Source organism: Salmo trutta, chromosome 36 (assembly GCF_901001165.1).
Source record: "Salmo trutta chromosome 36, fSalTru1.1, whole genome shotgun sequence".
Classification (NCBI taxonomy): Eukaryota; Metazoa; Chordata; class Actinopteri; order Salmoniformes; family Salmonidae; genus Salmo; species Salmo trutta.
Genome location: NC_042992.1, coordinates 36,025,767 through 36,038,056, shown reverse-complemented (window position 1 = coordinate 36,038,056; position 12,290 = coordinate 36,025,767). Strand labels below are relative to the sequence as shown.

Sequence of the window (12,290 nt, the reverse complement as noted above, 5' to 3'; positions counted from 1 at the left end):
AAGCTGTCATCAAGGCAAAGGGTGGCTACTTTGAAGAATCTCAAATATAAAATATATTTTGATTTGTTTTACAGTTTTAGTTACTACATGACTCCATATGTGTTATTTCATAGTTTTGATGTCTTCACTATTATTCTACAATCTCAAAAATAGTAAAAATAAAGAAAAAAAAACTTGAATAAGTAGTTGTGTCCAAGCTTTTGACTGGTACTGTATGTATGCATGTATACACGACAACCCTGAAAGTGACACTCATTCAACAGCTCGCCGATAAATCCACATCAACATCCCAATCAATGCAAACATCAGCAATTTTCCCATTTTAAACCCTGAGCCTGTATCTCATCACTCACAGAGGGGTAAATAAACATTGGTCTGTACAGTCAAGACAGAGACAGGCTAGATTAACGGCAGCAATATTTTACGCTGACGCCCCTTGGGCAGGTAAACAAGACCGTTGCCAGCAGGAGCAGAGGAGAGACGAGGCTATAGGAACTCTTTCATAAGAAACTTGTTTATGCTGTCTGTCTGTTGACGGTACTTAGAGGAGTGAGAAACACGATGGGCCGTTAAACGGTTCCACTGGCTTGATAATGGCGTGCATTCATGAGGTTGTTTTTGCTGGTTTTCAACGTGCTTTACATTTAGGTGGTTGGGGGTGTGGGGAGTAGGGCCAGGACGATACACGGTATTGCAATATTTTGTCTGTGGCAAACATGAAAACACAAAGCAAACCAAACTCTTTGGTCCTTTTAAAAATCTGCTCTATGTAAAATATTGTGTCTTTTATACAGTAGCTTGGAGAATAGATCAATGTGACTGGATGACAAAATCAAATCAAATGTATTTATATAGCCCTTCTTACATCAGCTGATATATCAAAGTGCTGTACAGAAATCCAGCCTAAAACCCCAAACAGCAAACAATGCAGGTGTAGAAGCACGGTGGCTAGGAAAAACTCCCTAGAAAGGCCAAAACCTAGGAAGAAACCTAGAGAGGAACCAGGGTATGAGGGGTAGACCAGTCCTCTTCTGGCTGTGCCGGGTGGAGATTATAACAGAACATGACCAAGATGTTCAAATGTTCATAAATGACCGGCATGGTCAAATAATAATAATCACAGTAGTTGTCGAGGGTGCAACAGGTCAGCACCTCAGGAGTAAATGTCAGTTGGCTTTTCATAGCCGATCATTGAGAGTATCTCTACCGCTCCTGCTGTCTCTAGAGAGTTAAAAACAGCAGGTCTGGGATAGGTAGCACGTCCGGTGAACAGGTCAGTGTTCCATAGCCGCAGGCAGAACAGTTGAAACTGGAGCAGCAGCACGGCCAGGTGGACTGGGGACAGCAAGGAGTCATCATGCCAGGTAGTCCTGAGGCATGGTCCTAGGGCTCAGGTCCCCCGAGAGAAAGAAAGAAAAGAAAGAGAGAATTAGAGAGAGCATACTTAAATTCACACAGGACACTGGAGAAATACTCCAGATATAACAGACTGACCCTAGCCCCCCGACACAAACTACTGCAGCATAAATACTGGAGGCTGAGACAGGAGGGGTCAGGAGACAACATAATGATGTTTGTTTCCAACATTAGTGCTGTTTTCCTAAAGAAGTTAAAAACCGCTTCGTGTTTTGTTTCCTTGCCACGATACTAACGAGTATCACAATAATGGTATCGTCCCAGCCCTAGCGGGGAGGTCACCTGAACTACCTAGCTCAGAACTTTGAAGGAATGGGTGTTGCATGGTACCCATTTTGCACCAGAATGTTCTCCACACATTCGATTGACACATGGTTGGGAACATAGGGCTCTTTTAGTAGCTCTGGGGGACTTTCTTTTGCTCAGATATGCACTGATTTCAGGTCAGCTCTGTCCAAAACCATCACAACCTGAACAGTTCATTTAAACCCTTAACAACTAATTTATGATCAGTTCTCTCTATCCACAGCCTTAACCATCTCTATTATAAACATAACAACAAAACTGTCCCCATGCCAGTTCTTAATTTTACAACACAAAACCACACTCATCTCAACCGTCAAATAGAGGGGATGCTGGTGCCTGAGCTAATCATGGCCTTTCACACCCAAACCACTGTAGGAATGATATCCAATCAGATGCCAGAATGACCACAAGCGTAAACATACATTGAGAGCAAATGTGTTGCTGGAATGAAGCAACACATTGTAATGTGTCAAATCGTCATAATGCACGTCAAATACAGTTGGATTTGATTTGATTAAAAGCCATGAATTCCATTCTAATGCTTTCATCCCCATATGCCTATACCAGAGAGGACAAAATATAGCACTTTTTGACCACCAACGCAATTATAACCCCAAACCACTAACCTTAACAGAAACCATTTACCCTTACTTCTATATTAAATTATGAAAAAAACTACAGATAAATAGTTCATGTACTAGGTCATCTTAGTTGACAATATTGCCACTTGTGTCAGATCCTTTCTAGCATGGCTTTCTAGCATGGCTTTCTAGCATGGCTTTCTAGCATGGCTTTCTAGAGTGGTTTTCTAGCATGGTTTTCTAGCATGGTTTTCTAGCATGGCTTTCTACCAACAGTCTATCAACAGCCTCATGTCAAATCCTGAGAGGAATGTGTACACAGAATATGGGTACTGTTATGTTTCTCTTATCTTTATTTTGGCCAGGTCGCAATTGTAAATGAGAACTTGTTCTCAACTTGCCTACTTGGTTAAATAAAGGTGAAATATATATATTTTTTTCAATGTTGCCGTTACAGTTGGATTGGCTAGAATGTCTTTCCGTGTGACTGACTGTACTTTTTGAAATGGAAACAAAAGAAGTTGACGTGGACCCTGTGTGGGTCTAACCAATAGAGAGGGTTTTTTTCTTCTTCACAACACAGTCATCTAGTTCATGCAGCGGTCAGTGGCAATATAATGGCGTAGCTAAGATGTGGCTATGTCTTTCTATTGTACTCTCTAACGCAACACAGAACTCTGTTATATAACCGGTCTAGTCATTCCAACCATATTGAGTGTGGGCGTGTGTGCTTGTGTCTCAACCCCCAGCATGAATTGTGCCCAGACACACTGTTGTGTAGGCATCTTTACAGAAGCCTAATGTCAATAAGACCCCCTTTGACCCGAACATAATAGTCTGTTGACGCTAGAACTGCTACCTCCATGGTCGAAAACGGAGCCTTTGTAAAAGTAAAGGCAGAATTTTTTTGTTCTCCAACACCAACTCTCAATTCCTCTCTCTCTCTCCTCTCAGGTTTGATTACCAGGAGCTGCTCCACAACTCCACCTTCTGCCTGGTTCCCCGGGGTCGTCGCCTGGGCTCCTTTCGCTTCCTAGAGTCTTTACAGGTAGGATGCCAAATGCTGATCACAATGCACTAGCATGGTCCTAAAGGAATGCCAAGTACTGCACCCAATACGCTAGCCTGGTCCCAGATATGTGACCTGTTTGTGGTGTCTTGTCAACTCCTATGACCAACTCCTGGGACCAACTCCTGGGACCAACTCCTGGGACCAGGCTACGAGTACGAATACACCTCTGAACTATCAAGATTATGGATTGACGTGTTTTGTGTTAGCAGTTACACTATTAGTATCATAGCCACGCTCTGCCCAACTATCGTATGAATATCCTTATGCGCTGTACTAACGTGTATTATTTAAGGTTAACAAGTATAGTGGTGTTGGCTGATTTGCTATAAGAAAAAGAAAAAAAAGAATATTTGGAAACTAGAACATTGAAAGGGTTTACCTTTCATCAAAGTCCGCTTCAATAAACCATGTAGTTAATGAAATGATAATCTTGGACAGACTGTGTGGATTTACCACCCATGTTGATGTTTTGGTGAAGGAGCTGTGCTCATGGTTTTACCTACCAATAAACCTCCCAGACTCTTGTGTTCCCTGGCCATCTCTCTCTCTCTCTCTCAGTCTCTCAATGGTCCGGAAGCTTCCATAGGGTTGCCAGCCTGCCACACTGCTGATCTGAGCTGAATGGGCAAATCCACTGAACGCAGGGCTTGGCAGGGAAGCTCACTCTCACACAGCTAACTCACTCCTCCTCCGCACTCACTCCCCCGCTCTCTCCCTCCTTCTCCCTCTGTTTCTCTTCCCTCTCTTCCTCTGTCTCCTTTGCTTTTCCATTCAGGCCGGTCTGAGATTTGTAAGATCTCCTTTTCTCTTCGTGCCAGCCCAAGCCCACAAAAGAATGTGCAATTACCAGTGTGGTAGGAAACTTACTGCCAGCGTTCCAACTCTCGGTGCATACACTCCTGCGGGGGCACACACACACACACACGGACAAATGCCTGAGTAGACACACACACACACACACACACACACACTACCCCTGATGCTCCTCTCTTCATCTCCCAATGCAAACAACCAAAAAACAACACACACATTCCCACATTTTTGAGCTGCACTGGGATGCAGTCAGAGGAATACTTCTTAGTCAGTCCACCTCAAAGCACCTCATCTCTGGGGAAGTGGCTCAGGCGAGCCCCAGGCTTCACGTCAGCTCTGGAGGCCTCAACCCTGTTACCTGGAGCGTAGCCTAGTGTATCTTAGCGTTGTCTACATGGCTGCCTGAGTGAGGGCCGGTCTCTGGTGAGGCAACTAGTGGAGCTTCAGACCGCCAGAGGGGGAAGTCATCTGATCTCAGTCTGAAGCTGGTTCTGGCTGCTCTCCTGTGATTTAATTAGAAAAAGAAATAAAACCAACAGCCAGGACTGCAGCAGAGAGAGAGGGAGAGAGCTGAAAAAAGAAAAGTAGAACAACATCAAAAACCTGTCTGTCAGTAAACAAGGGGATATGGCAACATCAAACTGTTATCCCCCCTCCTCTCCCCATGTCTCTCTTACTCCTTCCCTCTCTCCATCCTCCCTGTGGAGTGTACTTAATTAGCAAACTAGGAGTTTGTTAAATCGGTGTGTGTGTGAGTGAGTGAGTGACGCAGCAGAAGTTTTGTCTCTTTCTCTCTAGGGCCCCAAAGGGCTCCTGGGACTGGCAAGATAGTAGCTGTGACCCATGCAACCTCCCCAAGAGAGTGTCTCACACACACACACTGCATCATTGATTTCATTATCTTCTCAGACTGCCTTATTGAAGTACCAGCTGCTAGTATACGGTGCTATGTGTCAGAGATGAAGACTGGAAATCTAGACAATATATTTTTTTATTGAATGTCTACCACAAGCAGAGCACATGGACAACGGTAGCATTACCAATTACCCTGTCCGTTTGCCTGTCTTTGTCCTCTTGTCACACTGACTCAGTCTTTCTCCTTCTGTTTCCACTCCACTCGCTTCCATCTCTCTCTCCATCTAGGCGGCGTGTATTCCAGTGTTGCTCAGTAATGGTTGGGAGCTGCCCTTCTCTGATGTCATCCAGTGGAACCAGGCTGTCATAGAAGGAGATGAGAGATTGCTACTGCAGGTAACACGCACACGCACGCCCCGCACGTTCACAGCAGGCCTGGAATCAATACTGTTTGAACCCAGTTGATACAGGACATAACCTGACATCCAGCTAGCTAATGAACTGAGAAAAAATAACATTTTGGAAAGGACAAATTATGAAATTGAAATTCAAAATGGATTTGACCCAGAACAACGTTAGGCCGCAATGTGCACCCATATACACACACACACAGACACACACACACATACGCTCGCACGTGCGCACACGCACACACACTCTTTCCCATCCCTCACACACTCTGACCACCCACAAGCATACACACACACACACACACACGCCCCGGGGTTAGGGATGTGGAAATTGAGTTTTGAGGGAATAAAGCTGGTGTCGGGAGGTTGAACGAGGCCAAGCACATCAGAGAGACAGGATATCATTGAGAGGTGAATCTCTCTTTCAGATCTAGAGATGAGAGGAGAGAGAGAGCGAGAGAGAGCGAGAGAGAGAGAGAGAGAGTGAGAGGGAGGAGACGGGAAAGGAGGAGGGAGGCCCTTTGCTTCCTCAGGTTCCAATCATTAGAAGACCTGCTATAGACTAGGTTCTAGGGGAGTCAACCGGCTACCTGACTGGCCTTTAAACGTCACTGTAGAAGATGCAGACTTCCCTGCTAGGCTAACTTGATTTAATCATAATCAAATCACATGGCCATTTAGCAGATGTTTTTATCCAAAGTAATCGCCTGGTGTAGGCTTACAGGCTAGGTGAGTCAACTGGATATATATTTCCTCCTTCTCTAGCTAGCTGACACATTCATGGTATTTAGTTTAGGAGAGTGAACGGGGTGAGTGTGGGCTATTTTCATTTGGTGCCAATGGCGCGACCCCCCCCCCCTTTATTTTCCTCTAGTACAGCGTAGTGTCATCACGTAACTAGCCTGAAATGTTGGTTTCAGGTAAACCGTGTGTGAAGTAAGAGTCCTACCTCTGATGGAAGTAGTCTGCACTATAGACCCAGCTAGGTGAGCTAGGATAGCTGCTGGGCACCTGTCCTGAACCCAAGCTCTCCCTCTGACAAAATAATACCATTTATAGTGGATTTTCCTCTGGCTGGGATGAAATAATGTAACTAGTGTCGGACCTGTCTTCCTCAATAGTACGGGTTATTGACTGTCAGAGCGGGTTGAGTCGAAAATAAACTGTTAGGGGCTGTTTAGGTGGTTCAAAGGGTTTACAACCTTTCAGGTAAAAATTGAACATTATACTGTAAGAAACTGCTATTCATTTACCAGGCAGTGTAGAGAGCAGTGTCGTTCTACGATGAACATTTCGTTCTGCAACATTCTGATGGTTTTAGCCTGTTGAATACACGATTGACCTTGTCTGCTATGCTCTCCCTTTATCTCCCACCCTCGCTCTCTCTACCCTCCTATCCTCTCTCTCAACTTGCACCGTCCCTCTCTCCCTCCTCCCCTCGCTCTCAACTTCCTCTCTCCCTCCTTCCTCCTCCTCTCTCTCCCAGGTCCCGTCTACAGTGCATGCGGTGGGAAATGAGCGAGTCCTAGCTCTGAGACAGCGGACCCAGATGCTATGGGATGCCTACTTCTCCTCCGTGGACAAGATAGTCCTCACCACACTGGAGGTAGTTGATAAGGGTCATTAGGCACCAAATGGGAGAAAACGTACTGAAACAGGAAAGGACTATCTGGACCTTGTCCAATAAGAAATGCCTGTTTTTAGTTTTCTGTTGCAAAATGTTTTGCTGCAGTGTGCTCTAATGAACGACCCAGAAACTGAGAGTTCGATGGATTCACCTCACATTCATTTGTATGGGATTGGATCGGATGTTTTGTTCTTATACTGACGCCAGCTGGTCGAAGTGAGGAAGTGCATGTACTTAAGCAACAGATAACTGCATTTGTATTCTTGAGGTGATTACTTCAGTTTTACACACACACAGTTGGCCAGCCCATATGATCATAGATATTTATGGTTTGAACATATGGGTTCTTCAGGGCATTAACATACGTAGCTCCCCTCAATCCTCACCTTGTTCTCTCTCTCTCTCTCTCTCTCTCTCTCTCTCTCTCTCTCTCTCTCTCTCTCTCTCTCTCTCTCACTCTCACTCTCACTCACTCAGATAATTAAGGACCGGGTTTTCTCTCACGTCTCCAGAAATAAGTACATGTGGAACGCCCTGCCAGGGGGCCTACTGGTCCTGCCAGAGTACTCCACTCACCTGGCCCACTTCCCCTTCTATTACCTGAGCCTAGGTGAGAAACCACACCAAACTGGACCGGTTCTGACTAGTTCATACCTACCTCACTAGACTGGCTCATCCATATATCCTCTATATGGTCTCTTCTGATATAACAAAAATATACATTTCATAAAGTTTCTAATTAGTACGCCAAGCAAATCTAATATTTGTCTCCTTCAGTAATATGTTACTACTTTCTTACAGTATATGCAACGCTGTACTGTGCAAGGTAGATCGTAAAAGTGACGTTTCTTGACGTGGGTGTTCCCTGATACATAGCAGGTTAGGATAACTAACTTGGCAGGTTAGGATAAGTAACATAGCAGGTTAGGTGAATTACGTGGCAGGTTAGGAGACTGAGGTTAAGGGTAGGAGAAGGGTTAGGGTTAGGATTAGCTACAATGATACAGCCACGGACCAATGGCGAGCATCAATGGTTATAACTTCACATCAAGAAATGCCAATATCAGAAAACGTCCCTAACTGCGGTCTGCAATTACACCCTTGTAAAAGTAGAAATTCTTCTCCCTTCTCCTCATTCCTTCCTGCAGGGGTCAGTCCAGGTCAAGAGTTCACCGCCATCATCCATGCCGTCTCCCCATTGGTCTCCCAGTCTCAGCCAATCATGAAGCTTCTTCAGGTGGTCTCCAAGTCCAAATACTGTTCACAGGTGAGGGTGTTTTAGCGTGTCGGTGAATAAGAGGTCATAGGTAGCAAACAGACTGCTCTACATTGCTTCATTAAGCCTAATAACCCTTATGCTTATTGTGTCACACTCTATTCCCTCCCCCTTTCAGATCATCAAGCCTTTATGCTTACTGTGTCACACTCTATTCCCTCCCCCTCTAGATCATCATCCTGTGGAACAGTGAGAAACCACCGCCCCACAGGAGTAAATGGCCCCCCATGCCTGTCCCCCTCACTGTGACAGACGGTAGGAGGAAGGTGAGTGACAATGACGAGTCGCCAAACCCAGGCCACGAGTGGCAGAATGACACACTGTCATTCCTGTCTGCCTCTCTCTGTCTATCTCTCTGCCACCCCCTCTGACCGTGAATCTATGGGAGTAACCTTCCTCTCTCTCCCCATACCAGACCTCAGTGGAGCAGACAGTGTCCCTGTCATTCCTTCATTCTCCCAACGCACAAACCAACCACATTCAAACTTAACAAGGAATGGAAATGACCATCTCTCTCTCTCTCTCTCTGCAGACGAGCAGTCGTTTCCTGCCCAACGTGGCCATAGAGACAGAGGCAGTGCTGAGTCTGGATGAAGATACAGTCCTGCTGACCAGTGAGGTATGACCTTCCTATACAACAACACACTGTGGTAGAAAACACACACATCCACACGCTTAAGCCATCTAACTGTACTCACTCTTCCCGCAGGTGAACTTTGCCTTCATGGTGTGGATGAGTTTTCCTGAGCGCATCGTGGGCTACCCCCCCAGGAGTCACTTCTGGGACCCAGTGAAGAATGCGTGGGGGTACACCTCCAAGTGGACTAACGAGTACTCCATCGTTCTGACAGGAGCAGCCTTCTACCACAGGTGCTGTAACCATAGAATCGGCCTCCCCATTCAAGTCAACCGGTCAAATTGCCAGGGTTAGAGGTTCCAAGCCCTTTCTATGCATTCTGTTTCTATGACTGTAACATCATGTACAGCTGAGCAGTAGATCTACTGACCCATAATAGAACATAGTAAACAAACTAAGAACATTCAACAGATGGCCTATGAGCTGTGACTACTAGATGGGGTCCCTTAATGCCCTTGCATTACCATGCTTCATGTACAGTTCAATACCCCAACCAACAAGATCTGAAATCACCTATTTCTTTGCCCTCTTTAATGATCACTTTGCTATCTCTCAACCTTCCATTTCCTCTCCATCAGGTACTATCACTACCTGTTCTCCCACTACCTGCCCCCTTCCCTGCGGGCGCTGGTGGACCGCACCTCCAACTGTGAGGACATCCTCATGAACTTCCTGGTTTCCGCCGTCACCCACCTGCCGCCAATCAAAGTGGCCCAGAGGAAACAGTACAAGGAGCTTCCCAGCCCACAGGTGAGGCCACACCCATCAACGGTGAATCTGACCAATGAGCTGCCCAGCCCACAGGTGAGGCCACACCCATAGATGGTGAATCTGATCAATGAGTGTTCATTATGAGTTGTTTTTTAACGATATCAAAGCATGACAGTTGTATTGGTGTCCAAAACAAAGACAATTAAATCACTTTTTAACAAGGGTTAGACAGAGTTACATCAGTAATAGATATTGTTATAAAATAATAATTGAATCCTTTTCTGCACTCTCAGGCACAGAATAAAGTTGAATGTTATTGCAGTGAGAACACACAATACTAATCAAGAGCAAACCTTTTATGTTCAAATGACCTTGGCTGAAAGTTAGCCCGTTGAACAACCTCAACAAAACCATTTCCTGGAAATGTCTGCTGCCAATAATTGACAGTTGCTGATAAGAACGACAACTCTTTTTAAACGTGACAATACCTTACTCCAGTCTGTTTTAGTGAAGATGAGATTGTCTCAGAAAGACAGACAGACAGTGTATGTCAGCCTGTACGTCACCGACTGAAGGCTATTTCTTCCTACTCTATCAGACTGGAGATAAGAATAGTTCTGAACAACCCTATGTGTCCGAAGTGAGATCAACTAGCCATCGTAATTGTACCAGTTCCCTAGTTTTCTGACCAGCAATATACGTATCAGCCACATATCTTTATCAGCCTATAGATAAGATTGAGTTATGACGTCGCCAGTAATTATCTACGGTATACATTCCCACAGTATACAGAACCATAATTCCATTTGTTCATCCCGTCTGTACATTGATGTGATGTGCCACTTTGCGTACGACGACCTTGGTTTCAAACTCGCCCTCTTTCTTTCTCTCTCTCTCCTCCACATCCTCTTTTCCTATCTCCTCCTAGGGTACGAAGATGAGTGCTCCATGGGCCAACCCAGAGCACTTTACCCAGAGGCAAGAGTGTGTGAACAGCTTCGCCAGCTGGTTCGGCTACATGCCCCTGGTCCACTCCCAGTTCCGTCTGGACCCCCTGCTCTTCAAGGACCAGGTGTCTGTCCTACGCAAGAAGTACAAGGACCTGGAACATGCCTGATGGACCAGCAGACAGATAGAGGAATACAGTGTGGAGTCCTGGTCTGGTGGTTAAATGTAGACAGACAGACAGACCCTGGTGGACTGATCTGATGATAAAACAGGAAGAAAGGGGACCTAAAGCAAAGAGCTAGACTCCGCCTCCAGGGTCTGAGCCAACGGGCTATTTGAGGAGGAAAATATGGAGGAGGCCTAATGTCCCTTGTGATTGGTTCTCCGTTGGTAATGGATGGGTGAATGAACACTTGTTGAAGATGTCAACCACTCTCATTGTAGTCTGAATGGAGGGGAACAGTATTTCATATCGAAGGAAGGCGCCAGGCGGACAGTTGCTGGTGCAGTGCACTGCAGCTGGCGTATTTCTACAGTACATCTGGGAGTTGGGACAGTCGTAAAGCAATTGATTCATTTCACATCACGTAACTGTAAGACCAATAAAAACATTTCCCAAGTGCAAATGGTGGTATTCAACTCGCATGTAGACTTTTGACGTCACAAAGCATTACTTCAACTGCATTCACCAGACCCTTCAAAGTATCAAAGGCAAAGCAAACATTTCTCACAAAATCAGTGTTTTTACAATGTATTTATTTTGTAGAAAAAGTCTAACCTATTGCATGTGATTTCTTCGAGATCCTGCACAGTGTGCAAAAATAGACTCCTCAGCAGTCGGCATGCAAGGTTCTCAACCCTTAAGGTAAACAGGTGTGTTGCCCAGCACTCAGAAAGCGAATCGCATTAATGATGCTAAGACACACACACACACACACGCACACCTGAGATAAATAGCTGCCATGGGCTAATTTGCGATGAGATCCCATTGTCTTCAACTCAGGTCACAGGTGACACTCACTAGTGTTCGTACACAAAGAATAAGGGCAGACATTAAGCACCGACACTAGATCAGCCTCTTGTGCGCTGAGTGGAATTCATAACACTGAATTCAAATGTATTTAGCTGGTCCTGAGTCAGTGATTATCACCCCCCCAAAAAGGCTGAGGAAAACGTATGTAGTTAAAAAAAAGAAGATAAGTAAACTATGTTCATACAATGTCTGTGAAAGCACCACACTGTAAAGGTAGATCACCCAAAGCTTCCAGCTGCCTATCTCACACCAGAACAACAATGGTTGGAAGTACTAGGGCCTAGAGTTTTCTGGGTCAGGAAAAAACCATGGCCCCTAGTGTGAGGGCATTGTGAAGTGCAGTGAGAGAGGGTTGGCGGGAGGGGGTGAGGTCATCAGTGGTGTTATTTCCTGAGTGTCAGCAAGGCGTTGACGTCGCACGTTTCTCATCTGGTCCAGAATCTTAATCTCCTGGTTCTTCTGCCTTACCTTCTGTGGGTGGGACCATGACACACAGAACCCAATTTGAATCAAGGAAATGTACTAACTATTGGTTGTCATCCAACAAACAATATTGAAATCAGTGACATAGAGGAGGAGTGGACCCGTCACAAACCTCCAGCACT

General features: G+C 45.4%; 1 protein-coding gene across 4 annotated transcripts in view; it reads left to right on the top strand.

Annotated features, from left to right (window-relative positions):
- The window catches only part of LOC115175988 (exostosin-1c), a 96,375-nt gene extending 85,097 nt beyond the window's left edge, over nt 1-11,278 (top strand). For 3 of the 4 annotated variants that reach the window (XM_029735698.1, XM_029735697.1, XM_029735696.1), the window contains exons 3-12: nt 3,258-3,351; nt 5,332-5,439; nt 6,940-7,059; nt 7,558-7,690; nt 8,229-8,347; nt 8,527-8,622; nt 8,889-8,975; nt 9,066-9,226; nt 9,572-9,797; nt 10,633-11,278. In XM_029735698.1, the coding sequence (XP_029591558.1) occupies nt 3,258-3,351; nt 5,332-5,439; nt 6,940-7,059; nt 7,558-7,690; nt 8,229-8,347; nt 8,527-8,622; nt 8,889-8,975; nt 9,066-9,226; nt 9,572-9,797; nt 10,633-10,821 (1,333 nt within the window). In that variant the 3' untranslated portion in view covers nt 10,822-11,278. The remainder of the gene's footprint in view (nt 1-3,257; nt 3,352-5,331; nt 5,440-6,939; nt 7,060-7,557; nt 7,691-8,228; nt 8,348-8,526; nt 8,623-8,888; nt 8,976-9,065; nt 9,227-9,571; nt 9,798-10,632) is intronic. The other variant, XM_029735699.1, reaches the window with a different exon arrangement.
- Nucleotides 11,279-12,290: the final 1,012 nt, after the last annotated feature.